Source organism: Andrena cerasifolii, chromosome 6, assembly GCF_050908995.1.
Source record: "Andrena cerasifolii isolate SP2316 chromosome 6, iyAndCera1_principal, whole genome shotgun sequence".
Taxonomy (NCBI): domain Eukaryota; kingdom Metazoa; phylum Arthropoda; class Insecta; order Hymenoptera; family Andrenidae; genus Andrena; species Andrena cerasifolii.
In genome coordinates, this window is record NC_135123.1 from 10,584,839 (window position 1) to 10,605,236 (window position 20,398).

Here is a 20,398-nt window from a genome sequence, read left to right on the forward strand (position 1 = left end):
CTTTAAATATTTTCTATTTCATATTTACCACTATTCAAGACTTCTATAATCAACAAAATTCTTTTCACTTTTGCAATATGTATTTGAAGGAGTTCATATAAAATTACAATTATACTTTCACTTACAATTATTTCTCATTACGCGCAGGGGGAGTGCATATTATTTGGATGATCGATTCGGTGGAAATCTTCTGTATACTAGTTAGTTTATGCCACTTATAGTAAAGCATTTAATGTTCAAGGCGGGTTACTGAGAATTCTGCGGGGGAAACAAGTCGAAAGTTTCGTCTACTCCAAATCCTACGTATACATCCGCATACCCGCAAGAACGGGACTAATTTAACCCTGCGTGCTCCGTGAAAGTCGTAGATTAAATAAGGGAAAAAATTATTCTTTACTTTTTAGTGCATTTATATTTTTTTGAAGTCTGTTTTAATGTTTCTAATATTTTTTTAAATACGAATCTTTACTTTTATATTAAAAAATGAATATTTTTAAATTTCAAATTTTAATTAAACTGGTGTTATAAAATGTGTTCAATCAAGCAACCAATCGTCGCCTTCCAACTCCACTGTTTCTGAAAGTTGCAATGGAAAAAAAGTCGCTTGACACCCTTGATGGAGTTGCCGCTGCAGCTGAATTACGGTTTCATGCACGTGCATATATCGAGGGTTTGGCAAAGGCGCAAGTTTAAAGCTCATTTCCTCGCAAAATCTTCAATAGTGGACTCTACGTATTTAATATATCATTATACAAACATTACGCGCATTATCTATGCACTCCCTTTGTCAGCCTAATTCTATACACTGCTCCCACCGTGCAGAAATCCGTAATCGCAAATAAAACGAGCTGAAATGCGCCGCCAAAAACCTCTGCACCTCCCGCGTCACGCGTCTTTGCTCCTAGAGACGTTTATCGCGCTTGTTATCACCGCGAGAATGTGTCCCCCGCCTTTCGACCGCGGATCCCGCCGTCTCCACGTTCCCTGCGACGCGGAGTGTTCACGGTGGGGGCGTCGTGAGAAACGTGGAAGCGAAGAAAAATCGAGACAATCGCGGTAATTGCAGGAAGTAAACGCGGCACACCGTTGTATCAGACAATGGTATCGCGGTGCTCGCGAAAATAGGGGTGGAGGGGTCGGGCGGCCGTCGAAAAGATGTGTTCTCGTGCCCGCGAACAGACACGATTACTTAGGGGAACTTTCATCCAGGCAACTTTCCCCGAATTGTACAAGAGGAGAGCGCGCGCGACAAACGGGATTAATTCCCCATGGATATCCATGAGCGAGTCCCCCGAAACCCGGTGTGTCGTAACTTCGTTTCCCTCGGTCCTCCCCCACCTTCGTCCACTTATAAAAATGCAATGAGAAATCAGAAATTGAAACAGCCCGTGGCGAGAGGGCTTTCGCTGGAGATGAGTTCTAAATAAATTCCTACGGAAGAAGTGATTTCCAGAATGAAAATCCCCATTCTCTTGTCTCACCCTCTCAACCCCTCTGCCTCTGAAGGAGTACCAGAGAATTCCTGTAGAAGGCAAAAAATGCGAGGCGTAGTTTAAGATTCGGGAGCATCGGCGCGATTTAAATAACGACGTCCATCCTCTTGGGCCGTCGGCGTGGTGGATCCCTCGTCACCGGCTGCCGATGCGGACATTATGCATGCCCGACGAGGGAAACCATTACGGAAGACTCGTCTTATGTCGTATAAATGCAGGAAAGAAGGCCTCGTCCCTAATACCCGCGACAGCGTCCGTACTACTTGCGCCAGGACGCGCCACGTGCAAACGCAAAACTTTTGCCTGTCCCTCGACCGTGCAAGATTTCCGAGCGCTGAGGCCACGAGCCACGCGGTAAGTGCGTGTTATAAGGGATCAGGGGGGTAGCAACGGGGACGGATCGGTGCCGTGGATTGCAGTTGGTTGCAGAAACGCTTTGGCTCGCGCAGATTCTATTGGCCACGACGATACCGCGGGCAACTTGTGTCTTCGTCCCTTGGCCGGCGGTGCTGGGTCTTTCTGGACCCATGCGGATCGTAGGGGAAACTTGTGGAATCGAGAAAATTATAATACATCCTCTACTGTTCTAATAAGGAGAGATTTCCAGGTGTCCCCCTCCGATTACTTCAGTTTTCGGATATTTTTTTGACGACCAAAAATAGCGAATTCCTACTTGTTTAAAAAAAAAAAATTTGGCCCGTTTGCATATTTAGAGGGTGAAAACACCCCTCGAAGTTCATAAGAAGGGGTACAAAAGTTCTTATTGTTAGTTGTAAGAATATTATAACATTTTGTACATGAAGTTCTATTCAGCAGAATGTTGTAATATTCTTTAAACTAATAATAGGAACTTTTATATCTCTTCTTCTGAACTTTCAGGGGTGGTTTCACCCCTAAATATGCAAACGAGTGGAAATAAAAAATAACATGTAGGCATTTGTTATTTTTCTTTTGATTATATGATTTTCTATTTCTAATGGTAGATAATTCGGATGACAAAACGCAGTTTTCAAGTAAACAAAATAATGATAATAAAGAAATACATTTTATTCTGTCAGTATTAGTTGACAAAAATACAAACATAGGGCAAATGACTAACACTTTAAAAAAAGACAATCAAAACGGAAAATAACAGACTTCCATGTGATCACTCGAATCGTTAGCTATTAGAGGGTTAACCCTAGGAATTTAACCCGGAACCTCACTTCGAAAACTCTGAATAACGTCACGCGTAAAGTAAACAAAGATTTTCTCACGATTGTTCAAGTCGCACAGCGGTCGATGCTCGTTTGAAGCGCGCTGCGATCGAGGGGGTTGCTCGATGAAGTCACGATGGGTCGAAAGTCGTTTGTCAGGCAGAAAGTTGACGGCGAGGGGGGCGAGTGCCATCGAAAAGGCACAGGCTGCATTGGTTCTCTATTAGGATCGCGAAATGCTGAGACATCAGACTCGACAAACTCGTGCATGGTTCAGTGATAAGTGAGAAGTTTTGGGAGCGTAATTAACTAGTAGCAAGTAGTTAAGACCGACTGGGGGACTTCACTTGCATCCACGGAACATTGAAGCCAACTTGCGCGGAACTTTACCATCCACCTTTATCTTTCTGTTCCACGGCGAGCTCCCATTCGGATCGATTTCAATTGACAATACTTTTCACCCTTTCGTCTTCTCACGTTGTGTTCAATATTCTACATTATTCTTCCAACCCTTTGACAGCGGATAGCTTCAGGGGGTGTTCCATTTTAGAGCCTTTAAAACTAGGTGATCTTTAGGAATTAATTAAAGGAAAACTACAGCAGATAATTAAATGGGACTTTTTGCATTGTATTAAGAATATCTTAAACTATAGAAATATAATTTCTTTCCGTAATTATCCATTGAGAATGGCACTGGGGATTCGTTGAAGCGGAGGCGTAAAAAAATTCATCCAAAACGGTGGGACTTGTAGCACCTAAATCATCGGTCCGAAATAAGAAACAGTGCCAGATTATTAAAGAGCATGGAATTCTTTAGTAGACGTAGCTTTAAAAATGACAAGAAATTAGATTTTTTAACAGGGTAATGAAACTTGAAATTTGAAATCACTTTCCCCATGTTTTTCGTCTCTTCAATGCCTCTGCAAAATACAAATTTTCAAATTTGTTAAAATATTAGATATTTCTCCACTGCACCGAAGTATATTCTTCAAAATAAAAACTGTTTCAATGGAATCGGATAATAACCTTTGCAGGTATTTGTCCCACCGATTCTCCGCGGTTATTTTAGTTTTTTTTTTAGATATATATGTATTAAGATAATCAAATATTATTAAGTATTTCTAATGCGTTTTCTTTACCTTATTAAATTTACCTTACCTTATTGTGGGTAGGGGGTAAGAAGAGGGCCAATGAAAGGGAGTCGCAGCTCGAAAAGGGTTGGGAAACACTGACTTATTCAGTAAGAAAACCCTGCATCCCATGATTCACAGGGTGATTCCAAAATTGTTTAGATGAGGGAACTTCGAATTACGCATAACATTATCCGTAGTGGCGTACAGCATAATTGAATTAATATTCAATCTAATATAAACAGCTTCAGCTTCAACACTGCCTTGAACGACAAGAATTAAATGAACGAAAAGAAAATGGTGTAACGGGCTTATCGACGCCTCCTAAATGGCTTATTGAAATCCACGTGTATCCGAGCGATGATATTCGAGTCACGACAAGGCGAAGGGTTCCAGACAGGGAGCAGTGGGACGCTCGGCGAAGGGGACGGCAGTTTCAGTTAATTGGATAGCAATTAGACGAATCCTCCTGCATTGTCTTCGCGGACGAATTACACCAGATTGTCGGCTTCCAGCCCCCTACTGAAGGATGATCCTGCTGGATCGAAATTTCTATCTCACGGATAGGAATGACGGATAGCGGCCTCTCGTTGCCCCCACAAAGGGGGATATCTGTTCCCATGTCTTATCGTTTCGCCGTCCTCCTCGGCTTCCAGTTGTCCTCCGCGCGGAAGTGGCCCGGAGTTCCTTTTTGCATGCTCCATTTGGAGGATTGCGTACTTTGGACGAATCGAACGTATATACCCTTCCATCTTTGCACTTGCAAAATTGTTCCACGCCGGAGCTCCTATCTATACACCCTGCGCGCCTTGCCACGGCTTCTCTTCTATCACTTTAAAATACACAGTAAAGCTTTCAGCACTCCGGCCCAGCGATAATACGAGATTTAATTCAATAACATTTTAGGTACCATTTATTACCATCCGGCAGAACGTCAAGTATTGCATCGGCTCCGCAGAGATTTCAATACTTTTTGCTTGATTTTTCTTCACGCGTTCTTACTTACCTAAAACATTAGCAATTCTACGTTTCGTTAGCTTAATTTTAACGCGTCCTGTTCCCCTTTCTCTGTGCCTCTTTGTTTTGTTAAAGGCTCGCTAATCTCGCGCACTTTCTATTCGAGAAACGGCGTACGAAAAGAACCGTTGGGGCGCGGAGCGGATGACTCCACGTTGGGCCTAATCGCAGGCTGTTCGGCGCGATCCGTGGCATTCGTTTCAGGCCAAAGAGGCGACGAGAAGGGCAAACGGCGCCCGTGAACTTCTCCGGGCGTCTCGATGCCTCCTCGACGGCCGATCGGACTGTTCGGTGCGTCGACCGCATTGTAACTAGAGACGCGACGGCGCTCAGACTCGTCGAGGATGCAAATTGTGCGCTTAATAGGCTCACGTTTTACTCGGGCGACTCAGCTTGCATGTCAGACAGTCGAACTCGCTTCTGGAATTTCTTCGACGCAACTTTTTTTCTTCGCGCCGCTGTCTGGGGACTTTCTTTTCGGTTGTCGGCCGCCTTTTCAGCTCCAGCTTTATTCTCGCGTCGAGTAGTCATTTTATTTTAAATAATCATTGCCATTCTTGCACCCTGCCAATATCTTTCAAGTCGTACAAATATTTGGCCTTTGTATAGGACCACGCAAATCTCAGTCCACAGTGGACAAGATTAATATTCTTCTGTTTTCTTTTCCTTACATTAACCCCGCTACGACCATTAGTTCAACTTAGTTCATTTACTATACTGCGAAAGAATGAGAAATTGCACTCCGTTAGATTTCCCTCAAACCTAGGCACAATTAGAAAAGTCCCGAGAGAAACGAAAAGGCGACTAGGTCAAAAGTAATAAAATAAAAATAAAATAATGTAATACAGTAGTTTAATGCATCACTATTCGCTGCATGGGCGCGTCAGAGTCCTGAAGACTTATTTCAGGGAAGAATGAAGTAGATACCTATCATCCCCAGTCGAATACTCTCAGCGAATGGTCTGAAACAACCCCCAAGATCCTCCCTAGTCATTTTTTACATTTCATTATTTTTTTTAGTATTACTTAAAAGATGGAAATTATGTGGATGTACCATGAACGTTGAAACACTTGTAACGGCGGAATTAAGGATTGAGTTTTAAGAACGAATGAAAGACTTGGCCAGTCAAACGAATCTCCCCTCGGGGAATCTTTCTACGGCCATCGGGAGCTGCAGATAAGGGTGATCATCTTCGTTTCCGCGAAGAAAGTTTGGTCGGTGGTGGCAGGGTGAAATACATAATTGCTTTAATTCCACTGTCCACCGTTGCGCGTTGCCGCCGCGATAGTCGTTGATCCTCGAGCCAAATTTCCTGGGGAGCGTCGCCCAAGGTATCGTTCCCCCGACCCGGCCAACCCCCTGGCTTTTATCTTGTCCCCTTACTTTTGTTCGCGTCGCCGCCCTTCGTGGTTAATTTCAATTCCCGTCCGACGATCTCCGACGTCGTCTCGTCCCATAAAATGTGGGTCGCTGGGATTAATCGTTTGTTTCTTATGTCGCTTCAGGAATCGCGGAACCAAAGACGTCCCGGGGTTATTCTCATTTCTTGGTGGCTCTCCACAGATTTATCTCTCGGGCAGCGGAAGTTTTCAAGTAATTCTAACTTCCTCTAACAAAAAAAAAGTACTGCCGTTCGGTTACTTCTTTCCATGGAGAGACTATATTTAGGCGACCGAACGTCTACGTGGTTGTCTGCAGGTAGTTTCTTTGAAATGGTGAAGTTTCGTCATCCTGAACGGAAGTTCGAGTTACTGAGGACAGAGTTGAATGTAAAAGGGGATTCTTTTTGTCGCGTGTTCTTGTGGCGATAAGTTATGGTAACGACTCGATCGCTGATGCGCTCGGAATCCATTTTCTTCTCTGTTGGAATATGCTGCTTGGCAATGAAATCTAACAAGGGATGCTCGGCAATTAGAAAAAGGTTTAAACTCTGCAGAAATGAGGTTCAAGGTAATAACGTGACCAGTTTTTGTTTTGGCAGTGAAATTGTCCTAGGGGTGGAAAGAGGCCGCCCTTACGTGGGGGTAATTTTATCAATTTCTTACCCTGTGGCGTGCGTAGCTTTGGTTTTCGAGCGGAGCAGAAGGCGGTCATGCATAGGGTAGTAAAGTTGAACCGAAGGTTTCGTGACCTTGGTGTTTGGACTTTGCAAGGCGACGAAATCTCCCCTTTTTCGTGACTCGGGGTGTTTCCTGGTTTTACTGGTCTTGCGCGTCGTCTGTTTTGTCCGCTTGCCATTTCTACACAGAAGGTTCCGTGTTGCATCTCTTCTGATAAACATTACTTCGTTGAGTTTACTGAGACGTACATTTTATTATCACCCTCACGTCTCCCACCTCAACCCCATGCCTACACCAGTACAAGGGGGTTTTTAGCAGGGCTGTAGAGTGGGATTCGAAGTCGCGGAGTCGGAGTCGGAGTTCAGAAGGAATTTCTGATTACCAGAGTCGAAGTCGAAAAAATATATGCCGACTCCAACACCGACTCCATATTAGTAAATTTTATAAAAATCCGAGTCTGTTGAGCTCTACTTTAGTCTGTATTTTATTGAAAGAAAAAGTGTTTCAATGGCCATTGAATGCATTAGTTAAATTTAAAGTTTTTTTCCATTATCGGTTCTTTCCTTTATTTGCCTTTACTGTTAGCGTAGGTTTAGCTTTTTATACTGTAGGTATATAATATACAAACATACTATATATTAAATATTAGTAATTTAGTTATATATATATACACACACATGTACTGCGTATATTAACAATCTATTATAAATGCAAAAAAGAGGAGTCGGAGTCGGGAGTTTTGACTACCGACTCCGCAGCCCTGGTTTTTAGGCTACTCATATTGAAAATTAGGTTAAAAAAATATTATGTAAGGCGCTGCCTGACTACCCTCCCTCCTTGCAAGAAAACGTAAGAAATTCGCGACCCCGTCTCTCCCCAAGAAGCCTTACGTAATTTAAGGACAACCCCAAACACCCCTTCAAAGAAATTATCGCGAATATATGCGGAGCCGTAAAAGTAGGTGCAATGTTAACATTTTGCGAAAATGTAGATTTTACAGGCAATCCAATTTAAAATTTGCATTTGATTAATACTTAAATACTGATCATATAATTTGTTTGAATTGACGTTTTTTGAGTTATACCACTATCAATGCCAAGCAGCAAACCTTCAAAACTACCGATCAAAAGGCACAAATATGCCTGGACTCTACTTGCAATAAATCCCAATATTTACAGATAAAACAGTCCCTCGCATATGAAAAATCATCGTTCCAAAAACGATCAGTTACACCCCGTAAACTTTAACTGTGAAGGTGAAGTACATATTCTCGACATTAATTAATCCATAAACATTTTTAGATACATTTATCGCAGCGGTTTAAAAACAACAACGTTTCCAAATGCAAAATGAAATTGCAACAATTTAGCAGGCAAATTTCCTCTATCCTGTGTACAAATCAATTTTGTCGGGAAAGTACGAGAAGCATGGGGCGAAAGAAATCGAGGAGGAACGTATAATTAAAGCTTCTTTCGTGCGCCAGCGTCCTTTAATGCAGTGTCCCTCAACCGGTGGTCCGCGGAAATTCCCTGCCAGTCCGCGAAAAAGTTCCCCCGAATCATGTACGTTATATAAAATACTATCTACATTGATTCTTATTTTCGCGGGTGTAAGAAGGTTGAAGAACGCTGCTTTAATGAACATTGAGCAGGCACGCAGACCGTTCATTCGAATAAAATGGAGGAGTGTCTTAGGAATGTCTGTGCTTACGTTTCAGGTGGCTTCACCTGTTATTTAACCTAGGAGTGCAAGTGGTCGTGGGACTTCCCCTGGAAATGGTGCATGGAAGCCTGAGGATCGCGGCGGTTTATATGGCCGGTGTTCTTGCTGGTAAGTAAAGCGACCATGCATTACAAGTTCTTGAATTTTATTCGCACAAATTACACACCTGTTTCCAGCTACAACGACACTCGCAATTAAACCGATGAAATTAACGTTCCTCGAGTGCACCGCTGTCCTTAAGTCCCGCGATTCCTTTCAAACCAGACCGCTGCTGTCGAGGTTCCAACTAAATCGCGGTTCGGACGAATCAATAACGACGAAGTCCTGTATCGATACTCTCTGTGCATAGCGACTGCAATTTACGATTTCGCCATAAAATTCTGCGCCCTATAAGGTGAGGGGAAAGTACCGAGCAGACGGGCGGCTATACATTAAGGATCTGCGGTCGCAAATCACTTCAGGGACTTAATATTGAACTTTATTCGATGTCGTTGGATTTATTGTCGCCGGGGGTGCGCGTGTCCGATCAACGGAACTTTATTTTCTTCTAATTAGAAACGGGCACCCGCGAAGGGTGCCCAGTAAAGGAGACAAATAAAACCGGGAATAAGGGCTGATATGTAGGAGCGGAATAATGCAAAACGAGGGGGATGGCGAGCGTTATCCGTTGTCAACAAAATGCGATTAGCGAAAGCTCCGGTCCAAGTGCGTCCCACGCAAATGTTTGCTACGGGAGGGGCGGCGTCGATAGCTCCACGGGCGATTATGCGCCGACATGTAATACAGTAATGCACGGGTGCGCGGAACGATATTCGTAAATTTAAATCACTCGGCGATTCTCACCCGCGTAAATGCTCCGGCTGCAACTGCCGGGCCACGACTCTATTTCTTCTCTGTAACACAATTTGTCGCTCTTTCCATTCACCGTGTTTCGGGATTTTCCCGGCATGAAACGTGTTTTCACTCTCCCCTGCTCACCCCCTGGACACCCACCCCCTCCCTACCCTTTCCCCGCTGTCCGTAACCCCCTTTCCTCTGGCCTTGTAACGAACCGTTCGTCCTTCGTTGTTCTCTTTTCATTATTTCCATTCGTCCCTGGCGCGTAAACCCGAAAAGGGGCTGCAAGTACATAATATACACATGCACGCGCGCGCGTGTGGTCGCGCGCATCTACGCGTGTTCGGGTGGTACACGTATTACGATGGACCGAGTCGGCGCGCGTACGGTGAACGCGCAATTCGTGTAAACCTAATTGCCATTTGCATAAATTCGATTAGACGCGGATCCCTCCCACCCCCCCCCCTTTATCCCACGCCCCGGTTATTAGCAGTCATGAAAGTAAAACGTTGCAAAATAGGGCGCATGAATAATAAAGTTGCCCTGAGAGATTCGGGATACATCGCGTAACTGTGCAGAATCCTTGGGGTGGGTGGCTGGAGAATGGGCGATACGAAACGTGGTTGGTAATTAGAAGATAGAGAAAGAAAGATGATGATAGAAGGGGAGCGGTGAACGATGAATGGGGTCTCCTCGGAGATAGAAAGATGGGTGTACCGAGCAATATTGAGATTTGTAGGCGGAGTTAAGAGCGGGGAGTGGGGAAGGGGAATCTGTCAAAAATCACAAATCTAATCGCGTTATCCCGATAGAGTTTGGATGAATTAGGTATACATATGGTGCCATGCCGAGAAAAGAGTGCAGAATTTAAGTGAGTGAAGAATTGGCGAGTCCTTGTAGATAACACTCTAACAAGGAGAGTGCCTATCCCAGATAGCCGCCTCCGATTGCTTTGAAATTTGGATATATTTTAGAGGACCGAAAAATAAGATATACGTGTTTTTTTTATAGCGGCCCGTTTTCATATTTAGGGGAAGAAACCACCCTTCAAATTTACAAGATTTTCAGCTGTTCGTCACCGATTGCTTTGGCCAAAAACTAAAGCATTCGGCACCACCTATTCTCATGAACTTTGAGGGGTGGTTTCACCCCCTAAATGTGAAAACGGACCGCTATAAAAAAATACGCGTATCTTATTTTTCGGTCCTCTAAAACATATCCAAAATTCAAAGCAATCGGTGGCGGACACCCGGGAGACTCTCCTAGTAAGTGCCAAAAATCAAATTCGATGCTGTAGTGTATAGTATTACCATTGGCACGTAGAACATTTTCCAAGAACAATTCTCTTTTTTCAATTTTGTCACTTACAGTATTTTCTTCAAGGATTGTTCAATTGATTCCTGAAGGATATTCAGATACAAGTGTTCCCGAAAGGGGAAGGTAGACCTAACAGTGAAATCAGTAGCCTTCGCATTAATTGAATTTCCTAGAAAGTAAGGGAAATGTGGTAATCGGGAAAGCATGCTTCATTGCTTAAATATTAACGGGAAGATTGCGGAAAGTTTAAGCAACAGTAAAAGTGCAAAAGGTAATGTTTATAAAGTAGAAAACTAAGTTAACCGCGAAGGCTGAAATGCAAAACAGTCTCATCTTCTCGAACTGCCTTCGCGTTTCTTATTAAGGTGCTAGTGCCTTTACTTACGTACCTATCTTGTACGAATGCGTCATTTTTCTGAAACTTTCAGCATCCTATTAGTAAACCACGAGGACAGTGTTGACTTATCGATAAGTCTGGTAGCCATAATTTAATTTAGCGTAATGACTTCAGTGTAATTACTAATCAGCATTGTCGATTAATTTTGAATATATAAAATAGAATAAATCCCTGCAAGGTGCCTCTTCATTTTTTTTTTGGTAATTATTTACTTTTGGTTTTCATCACCCATTTCACTGACTTTGAAAAATATTATCAGGTTCATCATTCTCATCAAATTTTCCGCATACATGTTACCGCCGCTCGGTTTTAGTTTTCGAGATATTCGCGAAAAATTGCTGCTACTATTACCTACAATGAATTCTGCGTGTCCATGGAAGCGTAAGCGTCAGTGCACCGCTTATCTACTGTTTCTACAAATGTATTACAACGGTCGAAAATAAAACGAACGTTCGAATACTTGAGTCGATAATTCTTTTGTTTTAACACCTGCATGAAAATGGGTGTTTTTTTTACGCCTGCCGAGCGGGAGCAAAATGGCCATTCTCAGGCGTATTCGCGTTTTCTACTTTTCTCTCCCAAGGGAAAAAGACTTCGCGCGCACGCGCATTCGCATTTTTTACTTTGCTCCCAAGGAAACTAGGGTTTGCGAGCTGAGTGAATATGGCAAGCAACCGAACATGCATATTTTTTTGCGAATCGCTCAGCAGGCTTTCAAAAACACACCTTTCATGCAGGTGTTGAAAAAAAGTATTGTGCGCGACAAGGGAGAGGCGCGATTTTACCTCGCGCGAAGTGCTGCGCTCGGGCAGCAAACTTTACGCTCGTCAAACTCGCTTTCTTCTCTCCCTTGTCACGCAATGTACTATTTACGCAGTTTTGCAGATATAAAAAAAAGATCCAACTTTTGTTTAAATTTCTTTCCGACATCTCTCACCGTTCTCGAAATATTTCGCGCTAAAGAAAATTGCATTTTCTCAAGGGGTGAATTCACCCCGTAAAAATAGTTTTGTGTTACGGGTGAACTACTGTACTCGGTGATGAGGACCTGAAGTAAAGAATTACCGAAGTAATTTATACATGCATACGCCAGGTCTGTTAACTGAAAAAGAAGCTTGGACATTTGAGTTTCACTTTAACCAATGCGGAGGATTTATGGTGTGTGTGGCACAGCAATTAAGGGTAACTGCAATACAATCGCAGTACATATGTACACGTGATTACCCTTTCTAGAAGTTTCCTTCGGTCATAAATCACGGAAGTATAATCTAAATTTTCGGCAACGGAAATTCTCAATACTTACCTACACTCCCGCGCTTTCATGCCCGATCGATTTTCCTGCAAATGCTTATTTGATGCCAACGGTGCGAGAAGAAACTGAAAGCGAGCTGCAGAGTTAATTGATAGGCAGAAATTTTTACTTTGCCACGGTGCGCGGTATCGTCAGATCATCGAAGACGTGAGAAACGTCTTGGGAACATTGATTGAGAGTTCTAATGAGACTAAGGGGGCCCACTTCAGCAAATCTCTTCCTCGTGCGTTCTCCGTACCGTTTCTTCCGACGATCCGTCGCGCTCTACTGTTCCTTTCCTTTCCGTGTGAACGCGAGCTGGCGACAGCTTGTCTGGGGCCATCGCGTAAGATTACTTCGTATGCATCGCGGTCGCAACACTGCGATTGCAACAATACGCAAGCACAACGGCACCCATCTTCAGGCACCTTTCCCTCGGTCTGAATTGCTATCTTTTTTCCTCTAATTGTTCACCATCGTTCTTTGTGTTTCACGACGCTTACGCGTTCCTCCAATGGTCCACCCCTTTCTCTATTGGTTCGCCTATGGGTCATTCCCTTTCAGATCGAACATACTTTGCACTAAGTGTCAGTGAATTTTTCTTAAATTGAAATATGGCGTAGCCCACGCGAAATTATGGGGAGAAATTAAGTACCTGGTTTAGAGGGTCGAAATTTTCGATTATTCTTTTACTTTAATCGATAGTAATATTCTTAGAATTCTACTCTTGGAATATATTCATATTCCTAAATATATTCATATTCCTGTAAAACAGTTTTTCTCAAAACAACATTTGTCAAGTTGGCGGAAAAGATAGCGAAAAAGCTATTCGACCGATCGACTTTTTCGGGGCCTTTTAATTAAATGAAAATCACCCATCGTCGATGAACTAAAAACATTTATGAAAAAATTAAAGTAAACCATATTTATCGCCTAAAACCATCTATATTTTTTCCGAAAGGTTCTCTTAATCAGTAATAATCAATAAGGAGCGATCTTTCCGAATAAATTTCCCTTCGCACCAAGCAGTCACTTGTCCAACGCGAAAATTATCAGCAAATCCCCGCGCTCCAAAGCACTAGCCCAATACTCGTAAATATAAATAAATTACTGAGACGTAGTAGGGTAGATGTACCGTTTGTTGCACTGTTTTTGGCCATATGCATAATTATCTTATTTTTAAATTGCTTGCAGATCATTATTACATGGAGAATTTCACATGATAAATATTTTGTTTAGTATACCGCCAGAAGTATAAGGTTACATTTATTGCTCACACGGAAAAATATTATATTTTTTAAGAGGTGGCCAAAACTGGTACAATACCTTAAAGCGGCCACAAATGGTGCATGCACCCTGTAGTGCATATCGCGGAGCGCGAATAATGCGAAGTCAGCGAGGCAAAGGGATAAGGATCCTTGAGGAGCGGGAAAGAAGCGCGGTATGCTTCGGGAGTAATTTCCAGATAGGGGAGCTTAATTTCCGCGTAATTTCATTCATTCCGTCAACAGGCTCCCCCGACCGCCGTCCGTCCCTCCGGCCCCGCGCTTTCCAGCGTTCATTGGCGGGACGCCGCGCGCCGTGTCGCAGAATCAACGGCGCCGTGCCGATTGCGTGACGCGGACAATTATACGACGGTATCTGCATATAGCCGGGGAACGTTTCTCTATGCGTGATGCATTTTGCATGCGCAATCGGAGACACGGTACCCCTTAATGCTAGACAGCCGTCTGCCTCGCCTTCCCTGGAACTCTTTATCGCCGTTATTTGCCCCCAAGCAAACTCCCCCTTCGCAAATTTCCACCCTTGTTCTCGTTATTGCGCATTCCCGTCGCGTTCCTTCCACGCACACTTTTCTCCTTTTTCCCGTACTTCGCTGCCAGCCACACTCGCCTATCGATCCCACTACTGTCTATCTGCAATTATTCCGATATACAGGGTGGTTTCGCGCGAAACGTGACAAACGAATCGGCTGAGTACCTTCAAATTATTTTCACAATTCACGGGGCTCGTTTACGCGGGGAAACGGGGGTGTATTTCGGTTTGTCGTAGCGCGTAAAGAGACGGAAATCTACGGTATGTGTGCGTAGTGCCTTAGCCTGCGCGCTCTGCTTAACTCTGGTAGCGAGTTAACGGTTTTTGCTTATAGGAAAGCGTAAAGCGAAACACTCTAAGGACAACGTACGCGGGGGCATACCGGAGGAAACGGTTCGCCGTATCGAATAGAGTTTATTTTCCTTCTTCCTGCAATCAGTTTCCTTTTATTCCACCCGCTCCTCCGCCAATATGTACTTTTGCTTAAGGAACGGGAGGGGGGAATTCCACTTGCGCGGCGATATCTCCTTTCTGTCCGGGATATTTTCATTTTATACCTTTGTCATTCGGATACGTGAAATTGGAAATGCAAGTGTATACCAACACTAATTCGAATTTTCTTATGTTCATATTTTGCATGCGCGATTAATAACATTTGAATAAACTTTTCGTGAAATTATAATTGCATTTAAACTTAGCCGGGTTCGTTAAAGAAGCCAAAAAACAGCCGGGATTCCGGGATTGAATTCCCCGATCACAACCGAGTGAGTTATTTAATCCTCGGCGCTCTGATTAATCTGAACAAGTTTCTTACCAAAGCTGTCCTCAATCGCGAACTTTCAAGTTCGACATTTCCGTCGCTGTTATTTCCTTTCGATTTCGGAGAGAATCGAAATGAGTGCTCCGGTGGTGACGCAGCGGAATCGAAATTTGAAATGACCCCTTCGCACGTGTAAAATCGCTTTGAACCTTAATTAGATACGTTCTCGTGTAATTTTTATTCGACCTTAAAATATCGCGTTCGTCTTTGTCCCCAGCTTTATCTTGGTGCTCGTCCTCGTGCTCGTTCTGCTCCTGCCTTCCTCCCCGCCAGCCGTTCCATTACCTTCGTGTCCCTCTTTACGAATGCATCGACGTGCCTTGCACTCGCCTTCTAAATGCGCGCTCTATTTTCTCGTCCCGAGCAATACGGAATGCATCGCCTATCTTTTGCGACTCCCTTTCCCGCTTTATTCGCTCCCCCGTTCCTCTATATATTTCTCCCTGTCCCATCTCCATTTCTATCGCGCCTCGATTCTCGGCACGCTTTTCTATACAGGGGAATCGGCGGAGGGGGGCACGCGTAAGGAAATTCTAAGGACTTCCCTACCTCGCAGGTGCACGGATCTGTGTATAATGGAATTTTCTTCTTTCGTGTACCGGCAGACAAATGACAAACACTTTTGATGCGTTTACTTAGGCACCTCTCTCTCGCGTGCTCCATTAATCGAAAAGGTTGTTCGCTACAGTGGCGCATCCAGAGGGGTGGCCAAAGAGCCCTGGCACACCCAAAAAAGGGGCTTTGTAAGAAGAAAAGAAAATAATTAAATAATAATTTTAATAATTTTAAATAAATTTTTATAATCACCTAATGAATTTCATCGAATTTGCATTGGAAGTATTCTTATCCGTTCAACTTGCCTCCCCCTAAAATTAAACACTGATTGCGCTACTGGTTCGTTCTGTACTGGCCCAGACCTTTAGAGAGATAAACTGTTTCCCGGTTAAGTGCACGCCGTGGTCGGGACTGGACGCGATCTCTTAACCCTTTCGCTGCGGATTTCGAATTTAGTCCGCGCATTAAGAAATGTATTCTCTTGTACTGTGATACTCAGCAATTTTTTATTCGTCGAAAACAGACACTTTTCAAGAATCGTCTGAAAACTTAAATACGCAGCGAAAGGGTTAACCAGGGTCCCTCATATCTCCCACACACATTCAACCCTAAAAAAAAGCATCGGGTTATGTCCATCGAAACCATTCAACTTTTATCTGAAACATTTTTCCATACCATCAATAGTTTCGAAACTATTTAAATGAATCGATTTTAATGGCACACCCTCCGTGATACTGTATTGAACAATTCCCTTTTTGTAGGGTAAGTAAAATCGCGTTAACCGAAGAGAACATGTTCGCCAGCTATATTTCCAAAACTTTAAGAAATCTTCTACATAATCCCATTTGGAAATACTTCGGTACCTTTAGGTAAAAATAAATCACTTTGATACTAAATCACTTTATCACTAGTTCATTTATCACTGTGCATATTGTTCTCAATATTGTTTTTAATTATTTTTAATCGCCTTTATTACTCAAGAAAGAAGAGACTAGAGTTTACAGCTGAGTATACAATAACAGTAAAGGCGAAGCTGCAGGTGTGCTGCAAACAAAACTAAAATAGAGACAACAACGAACAAACGTAACAAATGTTAAGAATAAACTCCAGTAAAAGTAATCTTGAGACTTAAAGCTAAACATGTGAATAACAAAAAGTAGAGTAAAGTAAAAGGTACGTGTGCATGGACTAAGACAAGACGGAGAGAATAAGTAAATTATGCAAATTATATCAACCGTCCTTTATGCTTTCTTGCCTTTCGGTTCTTATCGTAACTGTCAACGTGAACCAGTGAAGAAGCGCGCAGTGGCCGATTTCCATTTAAAGCGCGCCACAGCTAAAGGATTAACTAGGGCACCAGTATTAAAATCTGCGTTGCATGCACGTGTGTGTGCACAGTCCCCGTAGGACGATGCTGGTACCTGTGCTCTTCAGAGACTTTTTTTTGCTATTGGTTGCAGCGTTCGTACTTGATTCGCTGCACCTGTTGCACGCGTTCTAGTTGCAAGAACTATTATTGCGAAAAAGATAGAGAAGAAAAAGGGAGGGTCGTTTAGCAGTAATGTCTCCTGAATGCGAAAATGAAAGTGATCAGTGGTGATCTCGACGGAATTTACTAACGGGATGAAATTTTGTTGATAATTGAATGTAACTGGTGTAGGTATATATTTCATACCGAGGGGGTAGTTTCGTGTCTCTGTTCCTGAAATTGGACGATCTTCAAGATTTTCTCTGTAAAGATACACGACTTGTTAAAATGAAGCTTCGTGTGTCAATTAATTACTTAATACATGATACACGTACCTACTTATGAAATTGACGTTAATATACTTATGAGAATACGGTATGAATTATATAGCAATGCCGCGACAATTCACAGTGGGAAAATTTCGCGATTTTATGGCCAAAACCACAAAAATAAATTTTTCATTTCGACAAAATAAATGCAGATGTCAATTGAAGAACTAATATGAGTATCAATTGCCACCAATTTTACTGTTAAATGTTTTAATACAAACCGCGTATAGACTCGCAAATGTTTATGTTCATGTGAGGTTAGAACGATCGCAAAGAATTAATCTAGATTTTCGAGTTGCTTCAAACATTTATATTGTGTTATCCAAAGATCTGAAAATAATTTTTTTGAATTTCCGGGTTCCTTGAAATCTTAAAAATTTTCAACATATCGTGGTCACGACTTTAATGAATATCATTCTGAGAGAAACGCATTCAAGGTTTAGTAAACTAGCAAGTTCAAATTTGCACGTGATTTTATTCAAAACCCCATGTAATTTTATATTTAAAATGTGCGTCATAAAAAGCAGACTAATATCGTCTGAATCACGATACTTTGGCACTACCACAGCTTTTTGAAGAAAATTGCTAGGCAATATCTGCTGACCCTGGTGACAGAAGACTCCATTTTCCTCCGCGTGCCAGCAAAATAACCGAACACACTGCTATACCCAAGTTCGCGCGGAGGAGGGTAGGAACGGGTCGCAAGGACATTAAGCCTCGCATCTTTGCGTCGACGCGACTTCACTCGACCCATTTCTATTTCCTTCCTCATTTTTTCCTTTCCCCCCTTTCTGGCCTTTCTTTGACCCGCGCAGGAGCTGCAGGCACCGACGAGGATTTAAATAAATTTCATAATCCCAGGCTGCAAATTGAGTCCGTTGGTTGTTCGAACTTCTTGCGTCTTACTTTTACGTCTCACTCCAAATCCACCATCTTTGTAGGCAACTGATATATCTTCTTTGTAACATTTCGATGGATAGAGTTGCATCACATTTTTGTGTATTTTCTCGATGATAAATTGCTTAAGCTGCTCTTGTATAATTAATCATTTAGGCAACTGAATTTTTTACATGATTCGCAATTTCTATTTACACTTTTATCGGATTGTTAATAGATAGTCGTGCAGTGGTACACTCATGATTTTATTTTTGAGGGGTTGGAGGGGGCGAGACAGACGACGCGCGACGCATTGATACTTTGTCTCGCTCCGTCTTTCAGGCGCTTGATACAACTCCGTTCCTTTATCCTTGTTTCTCTTTTTGCTTGGGGGGCCACTGTAGTCGCGAAGCTTAATTAAATTGGGTAATCAATATAAACGACCTGTTGTTGCGTAAGACTAGAGTCTCCAGACCTGAATTTTGTACTTGTTCTAACTTTTTCTCCCATCAGTGTCAGGTTCGCCGAGTAGCTGGTACAGTTCGTCGATTAATTTCCAGATAATGGTCAGTTTGATTCTAAACTAACGCGTATCCTTCCTAGTGCAGAAACACGTTGGTATCCGATTTCCAACTCGAGGAAACTCTATGCTACAGTGTACTTGTTTATGGTAGCACCCTCTCCCTATAAAGCATTCAGAGCGTTATCAAACCTAACCGAAAATGCGCGAAATATGTATGCACAATAATAACAATACAAGGGGTCGTTCTTAAATTACGTCAGGCTTTTTAGGGCGGGAGGGCGTCGCGAATTTCTTACTCTTTCTTGCACGAGGGAGAGGGTGTCAGGTATCGTCTTAAGTAATATTTTTTTAACCTACTTTTCAATATGACTAGTCCAAAAACGAATTAAATGAATTATACAAATCTTTAGAAAAATTTTATAACCGAAAAAATGCAATGTAAAAGATATTACGTAAGGAAGAATGGGGGAGATGGTTGGAATATAAAATCCTACGAATTTTTATACCGGGAGAGGAGGGTGTAAAAAATCGCCACAATTATCCTTACGTAATTTAAGAATGGCCCCCAACAGGGCGCTTTGGCATTCGAAAAGGAGCGTTCAAAGAAATTTCTTATTAAGTAATTATATTAGAAATATTAAAAACAACGTCCAGTAGTATGAGGAATAATATTAAGTAATATTGAAATTTATATCCTCAGATTTTATATATTACCCATCGGCCCCTCGTCCACCTCAACATCCAAATAGCGATCCGTCCTCACAATAAGACATACTTTTTTTACGAATCCCTGAATACGAGCTAATTCACTGATGCTTTGTGCTAGTAATCAAAAGAAGGATACCAAAGATAAGTAACTGCAAATACAATTGGCACTATTAAGTCTGTAAATCTAATTTCAATCCTATTTCACTTTCGACGTAGTTATTTAGATTTGTACCATCTATAGATGCAAAAGCGGTATTATTTATACAAAATATTCATACGTTTCAGTTCACGATAAGTGGAAGTATAGAAAATGAAAGCCCATTCGTAAAAAGCCCTGCCATGAGACAATATTCCCGACTTCCCACTGCAAGTAAAGAGTTACCACCGATTTGATGATTCGGGGGGTGCCAGTTCTGAACTCCGGATGGTATTACCGCGAGGCAAATAAGTTTAAAATACAAAGTACAATGAGGTGTTTTTTTTTTTATTTACAGGTTCTCTGGGTACATCGGTGTTCGACACGGACGTGTACCTCGTTGGCGCCAGCGGGGGCGTTTACGCTCTTCTCGCTGCTCATCTGGCCAACGTTCTCTTGAATTACAACAACATGGAGTTCGGCATAGTTCGGTTAATAGGCATCTTCGTAATTGGTAAGAATTTAAAGACAGTTTTTAACTAAACTTACAAGGGAAGATTCCGAACCCGGAAATTCAAAAAATTCCGAACCTTTGTGAATATGTAGGGAATTTCCTCCTGATTATATATATACTAACAAAGTTTCAGAATTTTTTTAATTTTCGGGTTCGGGATCTTCCCTTGTTAGTACTAAGTAGGTTCCAACAA

The 20,398-nt window shown here is 42.4% G+C and overlaps 1 protein-coding gene across 1 annotated transcript in view; it reads left to right on the forward strand.

The window, feature by feature from the left end:
* Stet (stem cell tumor) overlaps positions 1 to 20,398 on the forward strand; it is a 432,571-nt gene that overhangs the window by 403,572 nt on the left and 8,601 nt on the right. The window contains exons 8-9 of the mRNA XM_076815164.1: positions 8,615 to 8,727; positions 20,050 to 20,205. Coding sequence (XP_076671279.1) covers positions 8,615 to 8,727; positions 20,050 to 20,205 — 269 coding nt within the window. The remainder of the gene's footprint in view (positions 1 to 8,614; positions 8,728 to 20,049; positions 20,206 to 20,398) is intronic.